This window comes from Chiloscyllium punctatum, chromosome 3 (genome assembly GCF_047496795.1).
Source record: "Chiloscyllium punctatum isolate Juve2018m chromosome 3, sChiPun1.3, whole genome shotgun sequence".
NCBI classification, from domain to species: domain Eukaryota; kingdom Metazoa; phylum Chordata; class Chondrichthyes; order Orectolobiformes; family Hemiscylliidae; genus Chiloscyllium; species Chiloscyllium punctatum.
The window spans coordinates 36,836,688-36,849,838 of NC_092741.1; the positions used below are offsets into that span (position 1 = coordinate 36,836,688).

At 42.3% G+C, this 13,151-nt stretch overlaps 1 protein-coding gene across 3 annotated transcripts in view; it reads right to left on the minus strand.

Moving 5' to 3' along the window:
* Window positions 1-12,983, minus strand: part of tpcn3 (two pore segment channel 3) — a 65,041-nt gene extending 52,058 nt beyond the window's left edge. Inside the window, exon 1 of one of the 3 annotated variants that reach the window (XM_072551442.1) lies at window positions 12,863-12,983. In XM_072551442.1, the coding sequence (XP_072407543.1) occupies window positions 12,863-12,883 (21 nt within the window). In that variant the 5' untranslated portion in view covers window positions 12,884-12,983. Of the gene's footprint in view, window positions 1-7,782; window positions 8,281-12,862 lie in introns of those variants that run through there. The other 2 variants (XM_072551452.1, XM_072551433.1) reach the window with 2 other exon arrangements.
* Between the last annotated feature and the right edge of the window lie 168 nt (window positions 12,984-13,151).

The following is a 13,151-nucleotide window of genomic DNA, read 5'->3' on the forward strand; positions in this document are numbered from 1 at the left end:
TGTCTCCACTTTTCTACCTTAAGGTTATCTAAGTCTCAGATATATCCTTTATTAAAGCCAAATTCTGCCTGTAGTCTTTGACCTGAAGCAGCGCTCAAGCTCAAAGGTTTCCAGCATTCTTTTTAAAAATTGAGAAAGAGTGTTAATTAACTGCCAGACTAACCTTTGCTCAGTATGTTTATTGGCACTTACAAGGTTCCCATGCTCCCAAAAGCTGTGCGACAAAAAAATATCAGACAAACCATTCAACTATCTAGCGTAAAGACTATATTTTTTTTCTTGTGGACCCAAACAGGAGACTGGATAATGTTTTAAATCAAGAACTATTCTGAACTTATGCTGTTATTTTGTTCGAGCAGTGGGGGAAAACACTGGAGACTCACTGGCACTGCTGGTGTGTGTTCCTGACAACTTTGCCTAGAGACAGGCTGTTGATTGGTCTTTCAACCATAACGGTCAGGGGTCATCAGCTTGACAATAACACTCTGACTGGACAACTGGAAGGCCTGGGTGTGGATAAAACAGCTGCAGAAAGACTCCAGACTCTTAAAAATCTCTCAGCATAGAACTAACAAAGAATTGGAAGATGGATAACTATTCTTGCTCACCATTTACTTATTCGCTGCAGCCTCTAACAAGTGACTGATAGACTGAACAATTCGAGTACTCTGTGTGTAGAATAAGAAACTGAAAGGACTCGGAAAGATCAGAAATCAGAAGAACTTGGAAAAAGCAAAAAGACATCTCAGTGAACTCTGTGGATTGGTGCTATTGAACTGTGGTTCTCTAACCTTTTCTCCACCTGTAACATTTGCTTTTGTTTGTCTATCTGCGTGTGTATGTAGAGGTTTGCTAAGGGGTAAAACAAGTCAAGATTAAGTTGATTATTCAGATTTTGTTTGCCTGTGGCTCGAATTGTAATAAATAGTACTTTCATGTTAAGTTCAGAAACCTGAACATTATGTTAACCTGAGTCAACCAGACAGGAAAATTGGGGATTTGATTAATTTTCACATTTCAGTCATTGAGATGTACAGCACGGTCCAACCCGTCCATACAAATCAGATATCCCAACTTAAATGTAGGCCTACCTGCCAGCACCCAGCCCATATCCCTCCAAACCTTTCCTATTCATATACCCATCCAAATGCCTTTTAAATGTTGCAATTGTACCAGCCTCCACCACTTCCTCTGCCAGCTCATTCCATATACATACCACCCTCTGCATGAAAAAGTTGCCTCTTAGGTCTCTTTTATATCTTTCTCCTCTGACCCTAAACCAATACCCTCTAGTTCTGGACTCCCCGACCCCAGGGAAAAGACTGTCTATTTATCCTATTCATGCCCCTCATCATTTTATAAATCTCCAAAACAAAATGCTGGATGTCTAGAAACAGTTAAAAGGTGGATAAATCCCCAGGACCTGATCAGGTGTACCCGTGAACTCTGTGGGAGGCTAGAGAAGTGATTGCTGGGCCTCTTGCGGAGATATTTGTATCATCGATAGTCACAGGTGAGATGCCAGAAGACTGGAGGTCGGCAAACGTTGTGCCACTGTTTAAGGAGGGCGGTAAAGACAAGCCAGGGAACTATAGACTGGTGAGCCTGACCTCAGTGGTGGGCAAGATTTTGGAGGGAATCCTGAGGGACAGGATGTACATGTATTTGGAAAGGCAAGGACTGATTCGGGATAGTCAACATGGCTTTGTGCATGGGAAATCATGTCTCACAAACTTGATTGAGTTTTTTGAAGAAGTAACAAAGAATATTGATGAGGGCAGAGCAGTAGATGTGATCTATATGGACTTCAGTAAGACATTCAACAAGGTTTCTCATAGGAGACTGGTTAACAGGGTTTGATCTCATGGAATACAGGGAGAACTAGTCATTTGGATACAGAACTGGCTCAAAGGTAGAAGACAGAGGGTGGTGGTGGAGGGCTGTTTTTCAAACTGGAGGCCTGTGACCAGTGTAGTGCCACAAGGATCGGTGCTGGGTCCTCTACTTTGTGTCATTTACATAAATGATTAGGATGCGAGCATAAGAGGTACAGTTAGTAAGTTTGCAGATGACACCAAAATTGGAGGTGTAGTGGACAGCGAAGAGAGTTACCTCAGATTACAACAGGATCTGGACCAGATGGGCCAATGGGCTGAGAAGTGGGAAATAGAGTTTAATTCAGATAAATGCGAGGTGCTGCATTTTGGGAAAGCAAAACTTAGCAGGACTTATACACTTAATGGTCAGGTCCTAGGGAGTGTTGCTGAACAAAGACACCTTGGAGTGCAGGTTCATAACTCCTTAAAAGTGGAGTCTAGGTAGACAGGATAGTGAAGAAGGTGTTTGGTATGCTTTCTTTAATTGGTCAGAGTATTGAGTACAGGAGTTGGGAGGTCATGTTGCAGCTGTACAGGACATTGGTTAAGCCACTGTTGGAATATTGCGTGCAATTCTGGTCTCCTTCCTATCGGAAAGATGTTGTGAAACTTGAAAGGATTCAGAAAAGATTTGCAAGGGTGTTGCCAGGGTTGGAGGATTTGAGCTACAGGTAAAGGCTGAACAGGCTGGAGCTGTTTTCCCTGGAGCATCGGAGGCTGAGGGGTGACCATAGGGGTTTACAAAGTTATGAGTGGCATGGATAGGGTAAATAGACAAAGTCTTTTCCCTGGGGTCAGGGAGTCCAGAACTAGAGGGCATAGGTTTAGGGTGAGAGGGGAAAGATATATATTAAAAAAAAAAGTCCTAAGGGGCAACTTTTTCACACAGAGGGTGGTACATGTATGGAATGAGCTGCCAGAGGAAGTGGTGGAGGCTGGTACAATTGCAACATTTAAGAGGCATTTGGATGGGTATATGAATAGGAAGACTTTGGAGGGATATGGTCCGGGTGCAGGCAGATGGGACTAGATTGGGTTGGGATATCTGGTCACATGGAGGGGTTGGACCAGAGGGTCTGTTTCCATGCTGTACATCTCTATAACTCGAAGATCACCCCTCAGCCTCTGACGCTCCAGGGAAAACAGCCCCAGCCTGTTCAGCCTCTCCCCATAGCTCAAATCCTCCAACCCTGGCAACATCCTTGTAAATCTTTTCTGAATCCTTTCAAGTTTCACAACATCTTTCCGATAGGAAGGAGACCAGAATTGGAACTATGACATTATTGAGGTTGCGGAGACTTGGCTGATAGAGGAACAGAGGTAAAAACAATGACTGCAGATGTTGGAAACCAAATTCTGGATTAGTGGTGCTGGAAGAGCACAGTTCAGGCAGCATCCAAGTAGCTTCGAAATTGACGTTTCGGGCAAAAGCCCTTCATCAGGAATAAAGGCAGTGAGCCTGAAGCGTGGAGAGATAAGCTAGAGGAGGGTGGGGGTGGGGAGAGAGTAGCATAGAGTACAATGGATGAGTGGGGGAGGGGGTGAAGGTGATAGGTCAAGGAGGAGAGTGTGGAGTGGATAGGTGGAAAAGAAGATAGGCAGGTAGGACAAGTCAAGGGAACAGTTACTGAGCTGGAAGTTTAGAACTAGGGTGAGGTGGGAGAAGGGGAAATGAGGAAGCTGTTGAAGTTCACATTGATGCCCTGGGGTTGAAGTGTTCCTAGGCGGAAGATGAGGCGTTCTTCCTCCAGGCGTCTGTTGGTGAGGGAGCGGCGGTGAAGGAGGCCCAGGACCTCCATGTCCTCGGCAGAGTGGGAGGGGGAGTTGAAATGTTGGGCCACGGGGCGGTGTGGTCGATTGGTGCGGGTGTCCCAGAGATGTTCCCTAAAGCGCTCTGCTAGGAGGCGCCCAGTCTCCCCAATGTAGAGGAGACCGCATCGGGAGCAACGGATACAATAAATGATATTAGTGGATGTGCAGGTAAAACTTTGATGGATGTGGAAGGCTCCTTTAGGGCCTTGGATAGAGGTGAGGGAGGTGGTGTGGGCACAGGTTTTACAGTTCCTGTGGTGGCAAGGGAAAGTGCCAGGATTGGAGGGTGGGTTGTTTGGGGACGTGGACCTGACCAGGTAGGCGCAGAGGGAATGGAACAGGACTGGCAGCTGATTGTCTCAGGAATTAGATGTTTCAGGTATGATAGAAGGGGATGTAAAAAAGGGTGCACTACCAGTAATGGAGCATCTCAGCTGGACTGAGGGAGGATACATCAGACAACTCATGCAGCAAGGCAATATGGGTAGGAACTCAAGAATAGAAAAGGGGAAATCACATGCTGGGGGTATACTACAGCCCCTCCCCCTCCCCCCAACAACCAGCAGAAGACAGAGGAGAGAATATGTAAACACGTTTTGGAAAGATATTGAAACAGCAGGGCTGTTGTGGTGGATGATTTTAACTTTCCCTATATTGACTGGGGCTCACTTCATGCTAGGGACTTGGATTGGACAAAATTTGTGAGGACCATTCAGGAGAGATTCTGACTCAGTATGTGAAAAGGGAAGTGATTATGTGGACCTGCTTTTGGGAAATGGGCCTGGCCAAGTGAAGTTTCAGTGGGGTAGCATTTTGGGAGTAGTGACCATAATACTGTGGGTTTTAAGATACTCATGGATAGGGGCAACAGCAGTCCTTGGGTAAATTGAGGAAAGGCAAACTACAACAATATTAGGCAGGAACTGGAGAATGTTGGTTGGAGGTGCATTTTGAGCGTAAATCTACTTGGGAGTATTTCAAATGCCAGTTAATAAGGGTTCAGGAATGGCACACACCTGTGAGAATGAAAGACAGGTAATGGTAAATTACATGAACCTTGGGATGACCACCAGGGATGTTATACCCTTGGTCAAAAAGAAAAAAGGAAGGTCTAGGAGAATAGGAACTGAAGAAGCCCTTGAAATACATAAGTAGGAAATAACTTAAACAAGGAATTAGAAGGGCTAAAAAGGGGTCATGAAAAGTCATTAGCAAACATGGTTAAGGAGAATGTGAAGGCTTTTTATATGTGTGCATATAAGCAAGAAGGTAGTGTTTGTTTTCACTGGAACTCAGGAGGTTGAGGTGCGATTCAATAGAAGTTTAAAAGATTGCGAATAACATGGATAGAGTGGAAAGTAAGAGACTTTTTGCCAGACTGGGGGTGTCAATTAATAGGGGATAGATTCAAAATGCAGGGAGGGAAGTTTAAAAGACATGTGTGAAGCAGGTTGTTCACACAAATGGTGGTGAATACCTGGAACATACTGCCAGAGGGGATGGTGGAAGCAGATACAATTGCAGCATTCAACAAACACCTGGAAACATATGAATAGGAAAGGAATAGAGGGATATGGATCCTTTAAGTCAAGGCAGTTTTAGTTATGGAAGGGCAAAATGTGATGGCACAGGCTTGGAATGCTGAAGAGCTTGTTCCTGTACTGTACTGTTCTTTGTTCTCCGTACTAAATAGGACAATAGAATTCAAAAATCAATATTCCATGTGTTATTGTGATCAGGGAGCTTGACTTCAGCAGCTACTGGCTTTCCAAATAAAATGGCAGCACAATGATATGTCACTGGGATTGATAATCAAGAGGCTAAAGCTCTGGTGACATACTCAAATTCCAAGATATCTGATGAAATTGGAATTCCATTAAGGCAATAAGACAGAGGAGCAGAAGGCAGTCAATGGGTCTACTTCACCTGATGATCCTCAACTCAAACTTTCTTGCTTTTTTGATTCCCTTCATGAATAGACATTTATTCATTTTAGCCTTGAATATATCCAACACAACTTCTGTAGCCCTCTGCATTAGAAAATTCCACAGATACTTTACCCTCCTCATCGGAGAATAAATTCCTCATCTGTGTGAAATCATGCCATCTGCTCATAGACACTTCCACAAAGAGATACCCGAGATACATATCTTATAGGTCTCAATAAGATTTCCCCACATTCTTCTAAACTCCAATGAGTACAAGTCCAACCTACTCAACATTTCCTCAAAATATTTCCATACTCATGGCCAACCTAGTGAACCTCCTCTGGATTGTCTCCAATGACATACTATCTCTCCTTCAATAACAGGACAAAAACCATTCACAGTATTGCCAGTCTGACATGCATAACTTTTGCAAAATCTCTGTTTTTAAGACTCAATTTATGGAGAGCAGAGAACAGAAAGCACAGTTAAAATGGAGTCCAGTGACCCCTTTACTCCCCCCCCCTCTCTCTCTCTCTCCATTGATTCAGCCAGACCTGCTGAGTTTCTCCAGCAATCTCTATTTTTGCCACAGCAACATGGTTGACTCTCAAATACCCTCTGGGCATTTAGGGACGAACAATAAATGCTTGTCCAAGTTTTTGTTGCCCACATCCCATGAACAAATATAAAAGAAATCTGCTCAGTTGGGAGTTTAAAGCTGTCCCCAGTGTGATTTTCCTGAGAAAAAGAGACCTAAGGGGCAACTTTTTCACACAGAGGTTGGTACGTGTATGGAATCAGCTGCTAGAGGAAGTGGAGGAGGCTGGTACAATTGCAACATTTAAGAGGCATTTGGATGGTTATGTGAATAGGAAGGCTTTGAAGGGATTATGGGCCAGGTGCAGGCAGGTGGGACTAGATTGGGTTGGGATATCTGGTCGGCATGAACGGGTTGGACGGAAGGGTCTGTTTCCATGCTGTACATCTCTACCACTATGTATTTCTGCATAAGAACAGGTGGAGAATCTGCTTTTTGTTCCCATGATGGTGACCACTTCCTGTTTATTTGACATAATGATTGTATGATGGACAGGTCTAGACAGTGATACCTGGGAATGAATTGAAGGGCAATGTAGAAAGTTGACCCCTTGGTCAATGCAGATTATTTCGTTAGGAACAAATTACTACAGATGCTGGAATCTGTACTGAAAACAAAATAAAAGTGCAGGAAACCACAGCAGGTCTGGCAGCATCCATGGAGAGGAAGCTAACGGTTCCAGTCTCGAGGATTAGTTTTCAGACTATTTCTTTGCCGAGTACAGCAGGCAAGGACGGCCTTCCCGAACCCCAAAAGCACGAGAAAGCCATTCGGCCCCTCAAGCTTGTACTCTTTCCAAGATGGTGCCGCTGACAAACGTTACAGACAAAATAAAACTGCGGATGCTGTAATCCAAACAGGAGGTTTGAAGAGCACAGCAAGCCAAGGAGCTTCTGTACCTCCTGATGCTGCCTGGTTTGCTGTCTTCTTCCAGCCTCCTGTTTGTCTACTCCGCTGACAAATGTGCCCGTTAGTTGGTTGCAGGTTTGGAGCTTGGGGAAAAAAAAAGAGTAAGGATTTCTCACAAGGAATCCTGTCCGAGTTGGGTCTGGAGTTCACTCCAGAGTGTGGTGCTGTTGGGGGGGGGGGGGGGGGGGGAGCAGATTCACTGGTCAATCACAAGACAATCCGCGAGGGGGAAAAAAAAAGGGACAGACGAAATGACAAAAACAAAACCTTTCGACAACTTTTCGTCTTCCAGAGCAAACATTAATTGTGAGTGTGATGGGTTTTAATTACAGACAGCCGTTCTGATTGGCTTAAAGGCATGACTTAAATAGAAAAATAGTCGTCCGAATTTGCGAGAGAGAAAAAAAGGCAGTTCTACGTGATTCCATTGGGTTTGATCTGGATTTAATCATTTATCAGTGAAAACAGGTTTTCTTGAAACTACAATGTTTTCCCTCCTCTTCACCCTTCCTCCAAAAGTTATGACTGCTCGTCAAAAGAAAACCAAAATCTAAAAGTGGAAAGAGGGAGCGATAGAAAAAACATAAAAACATAATGCAAGAAAATTGCAGATGAAGTTTTTTTTGGTTGTACAGGAACGAATGGAGGAAGCACTCACTTCATCGTCTACCATCAGCTGGCTAGAATTTGACTGAAGTCTGTGAATTTTTTCGCTGACATTTTCCTCGGTTTTATCCCGGTCCTCGACAGCAGCCAGCATCTTTCTGTTCGGTATGTTCCCGCCGTCCAGACTAACCAAGTGTTGTCCCTCCCTCCTCAGCGACCACCGAGTCCTGAGAGCGAGGGAGAGACGCAAAATACAGGGGGAACGGGGGAGGGAGGGAAGACTTTTTCGCTGACTTCAGTTTCCGTCCTCTCATCAATTTTTTTTAGGGGTGTAATGTTTTCCTCGTGTTTCCTCCTGTTTATTTTTCACGTGCGCCAACACCACGATTTGCTCTCACCATCAAAAAATGTTACACTAAATTTTCTTGTCAGCTGAAAGATATTGAACTACGTTTAGTTCGGGGGAAACAAAGTCGCCATGGGCTAACGGGGGGTAAAAGCAACGGAAACGAAAAGTGCGAGCGCATTTTTTTTTGCTTTACTCTCTTACCTCTCTCTCTGGGAGAATGAGCTGAGGAAAAAATTGTTGGATATGCAAAACGGAGCGAGTCAAGGTTGAGAGGGAATCTTGCTATTCGAGCACACACACATATTGTTCTTCTGCGTTCACAGTCACAAACCTTTATCCTTTCGAGTGGCGGAGGGCATTTTTATAAAAAGTGTAAGACAAGTCTAACGTCACGTCTCGAGTATATATTCGAAGTTAATTATTTATTAAAGTATACTTGCATCTATATTCCTGTTCAAGTTTACAAAATGATGCATTAAATGGACGTGGAATAGAATTTTCCTACTTCAGTTGAAATGCATGTACGTACGAATGCGTTCTTATCCAACTGCAACAATTGGGAAATCTTAAAATTACCATTGTGTACTGTCCTTCAGGGACAAATCTAGCCCCAATTTGGGTTCTGCAAGGATCATTTTTTAATTTAAAAATATACTTTATTCATTGAAAAAACTTTGTATATACACAGCGTCACAAACCCAGTTCGCTTCTGTACATTAGCATATCAAGCAAACAAACAAATATTGGAGTTTGACTCGAACCAAAACCAAAGGCAATTTCTTACACGTACGAGATTAGATTTACACGCAAGGAGGCGCTAGAAGGCTCAAGTAACTGAATAGACTCCCATTTACTTTCCGAGTTCTGCCAGGATCACATGACTACTTCCGCATGACTGCTTGCTCCAAATATGCGGAAAACAACTAGGAGTCACTACCCTTGACATTTAGGAACCAATTGACTGAGTATGTTGTAAAGAGCAGTAGCAGAAATGAAGAAAATCAGGGGAAGTCTATCTACCGGCTGTCATCGTATGTAGGAAGATTTTGCAGATGTTGGAAGCTGGTCATCTCGACTGTGGAGCATGTTTCCTCAAGGCAGTGGCTGAAGACAAACCATTTTCAATTTTTCAATTACCTTATCTATATTAAAAGGCCAGAAGTGTACATATTTACTAATGATTGCAGACTTCAGTAGCACTCACAGCTCATTAGACAGGATGGTGCCCAAGTACGCAAGAGGCGGGGAGGAAATCTGCCATCTTACCTGGCCCAGTCTATATGTGACTCCAGACCCACAGCAATAGGCAAAACAGGCTAGCATAACCAATGACACCCTCAATCCATGAATAAATAAATGTCTAGGCTGTGATCTCCCCCATGTTTTAGTAGAATTCCAGACACGAAATTTCCAACTGAAGAATCACTTGGACAAAGAACTGAAGGGTAATGTTGGAACCATACTGAAGGAACAAATCACCATTTTAAAATAGAATTTAAAACAAAAGTTAATTGACAATATTTAAGGAAGAAACCCTTTTAGCATGTGTTGAACATATGCAGCATTTTTCTCAGCAGTGTAAAATAATAGGATACTTTAATGTTAACACCTCAGTTTCTGAAAGGAGTCTTGTCCTCAATTCATTCATTAAATTGAAGATTCTTTTGTTAAAGATCATTCATCAGATCCTGGTTTCACTTGTATGGTCAGCATTTTTTTTTGTCACCTTCCAAACTCCATTCAGAGGGTGGTGGTGAACTGCCTTCTGGAATTCTTGTAATATATTTAAGCTGTATCCATTTGGTGAAGATAGTCACATAAATTTGATTTGGAATTGGAATTTGAATTTGTGAACCCAAGGCATTAGCCTTGGTTTCTGCATGGATTCAGAAGGGGGAGAATCTGCCTGATTAATTTTGTTTTGTTTTATGGTGACCATCCCTGACAAAGCAGTGGACTTAGACTTTCAAAACTATTTACAGTCTGTGTTAGTAACTTGGATGTGGGGATAGAAGGTACTATAGCCAAATTTTCAGGTGACTGGCTTGTTGGATCAGGGCAAGATTCTTGCTTTGGGACCTGCAGAGAATTAGTACTTGAAGGTTTCAGCCCTGGACCAGCTCTTGTTGATTCTGGTTATAAGCATACAAGGTTATGGGCTAAGTGCTGGAAATAAAGACACAAATTAATAGATGCTTGATGATCAGTGTGGACATGGTGGGCTTAGGAGCCTTTTGCTATGCTGCAAAACTCTATTAAAAATACACTGCTGATAATCACCGAAGTTCAACAACACCTAACTGCTCCAATATCCTTTGCACTATTGTTGATCTTAAATCTGAATATTCACTGGATATATTCAGTGACTTATCCTCAATTACCTTCTGCCTGTCTACCCTGTGATGTACCCATAGAATCTTAGATGTTTCATGAAGATCACTGTTCATTGTTCTTAATCCCAATAAGTATAAGTCTACCCTGCTCAACCTTTCCTTATAACGCAACCTCTTCATTGCAGGAATCAGCTGAGTGTATATTGTCTGAACACTTGCCAGTGCAAATATATACCTCTTTAAATATACAGACCAAAACTGTATATTCTACTTCAGATGTGGCTGAACTAAGGGTCGGTACAACTATTGAACACTTCCCTTCTTGTATACTCCCTTGCATTAAAGTGCAGCATTAAATTTGCCAACCCAATTAATCAATGTACCAGCATACTAGCTGTTTTTTTTATTCTTGTACCAGGATACCCAGATTATTCTGTACCAAAGTATTTCTCCACTTAAATATTATTCTGCTTTTCTGTTCTTACTGTCAAAGTGGACAAGCTCACATTTTCCCATTTTAATATCCATTCCCCATCCTGGAATTGGAAAGTCATCAAAAATAGGAAAAGAAAGAAAAAGGAAGGCTTGCTCATATTGATGAAGGAAATCATTGTATGTTGGAGAGAATGGATAGCCCAGAGGAGCCTAGAGTGGAATCTATTTTTTGTACTTGAACTATTTATATTTTTAAAGGCAGTCCATTGTTCATTTACAGTTTTGCGGCTAATCTGATTCTAATTTATCTGGGTCTGATTCAATCTTACTCCACTGAAGTTGGCTTTCTCTGAGTGAATTATTCTTCCTTTCCTTTTCTACAGGCAACCTAAACCTTGTGATACCTTGTGATACCTCTGTGTTCCAATATAGATCCTCTTAGATCATGTAATGCCCAAAGACCGGGTATCTATTCTAATTAAAGTGGAAACATACTGCAGTGGGAAAGTTTCCTGAACAAACACTGAGAACTCTGGCCTCTCTCTGCTCTATACACTACCATTATTGCAGACTATATTTAAAAAGATAAAAGAAGACCCCCCCACCCAGATTATTCTTGCACATCTCTGTAACCGCCTTGCAAATGACTTCCTTTACATTTTTCACAGTAGTTAGTAGCCAACTCGTTATACAGAGCAATATGATTGCACATTTTCTTTTTGTGAGCTCAAATTAAACAGGCCCCTCTGGGATACCCTTTCTCTCCAGCACGTCATCCTCTTTCGTTCCTTTCCTACTTTTCCTGAAAACCTTATATCCAGGATTAATTAATACCCCTCCTCTAGCTATGAGCCAAATCTCTGTTATTGCTATAATATACATCTCATTAATGTTCTGTCTGCAATTCACCAAACTTATTAACATACTCAGCACATTCACATACATGGATTAGTGGTGCTGGAAGAGCACAGCAGTTCAGGCAGCATCCAACGAGCAGCGAAATCAACATTTCGGGCAAAAGCCCTTCATCAGGAATAAAAGCCCTTCCTGATGAAGGGCTTTTGCCCGAAACGTTGATTTCGCTGCTCGTTGGATGCTGCCTGAACTGCTGTGCTCTTCCAGCACCACTAATCCAGTGTTTGGTTTTCAGCAGTCATTGTTTTTACCATGCATTCACATACATGCATTGTAACCCTAACTTAGGCTTTATTTTCTTCTCTCGCATGCTATGTTCATGTAAAACTTAGTATTTTCTTCTCTAGTAATATTTATCTCTCTCAATATTGTTTACTTATCAAATTCCTCTCAAGTTTTACTTCCTGGTGTCCACACAGTCAAGTTAGTTTAAATCTCCCTAGCAAATTAGAAAATCAAATGAAAACAAAGTACTGCAGGAATCAGAAATAAATTTATTTTAGCAGTAGAAAATCACTCTGCAACAAAACTGGTCTCAGCTTTGTTTCAGTGCAACCTGTCTGGCCTGTATAAGGCCCATCTCCCTCAAAGAAACTAAAGCACCCTCTCTTGCATCACCTCTCTCTAGCTATGTATTTATTCATGCTGTGCTTAATTTCTATATTCACTTGCATCTAGTCCTGGGAGTAATTTGGAGATTTCTATATTTGAGGTCCTGCTTGCTAATTTCCTATCTCAGGCCACATACCCCTTTCTACATGTATCATTGGTACATGTTTACTTCTCCACTCTGTATGCTGCGCAGCCATTTATTTACATCAATGACCCTGGCAACAAGGAGGAAACATATTAATTATAGGGAAATTACTTGAAATAATTCACGTAATAGTTATTATAAAATAATAAGTTTTAAATTTCCAAGTTCCTTAGACTAACTTCCTAAGAGGAGAAAGGGAAACAAAGCTGGAGCACCCATCAGTCAATCAGCCCATAGTTTTCATGTGGTGTCTTTTTTTATGCTTTCTCACTTCACTAATTCCAATCTGCTTCATATTGTTCCCCATGTGCTTCACAGTGAGTCTGACCTTAGTTATACTCACCCCAATCTGCTTCACAGTCATCCTTCCAAAGGCTGTCCCTGGTTTCAGAGGACTTCAAATAATGGTCCACACATCCAAATCTATTGACCTGGAGAGGTACCCAGGGAGAACAGGAACAGAGAAGGTAACAAATGAAGTGGGACCCTTCAACTTCCAGGACACGAGAAACATGACAGCTGATTTATTTTCTGAAAATCTTAGATTAGATTAGATTACTTACAGTGTGGAAACAGGCCCTTCGGCCCAACAAGTCCACACCGCCCCGCCGAAGCGTAACCCACCCATACCC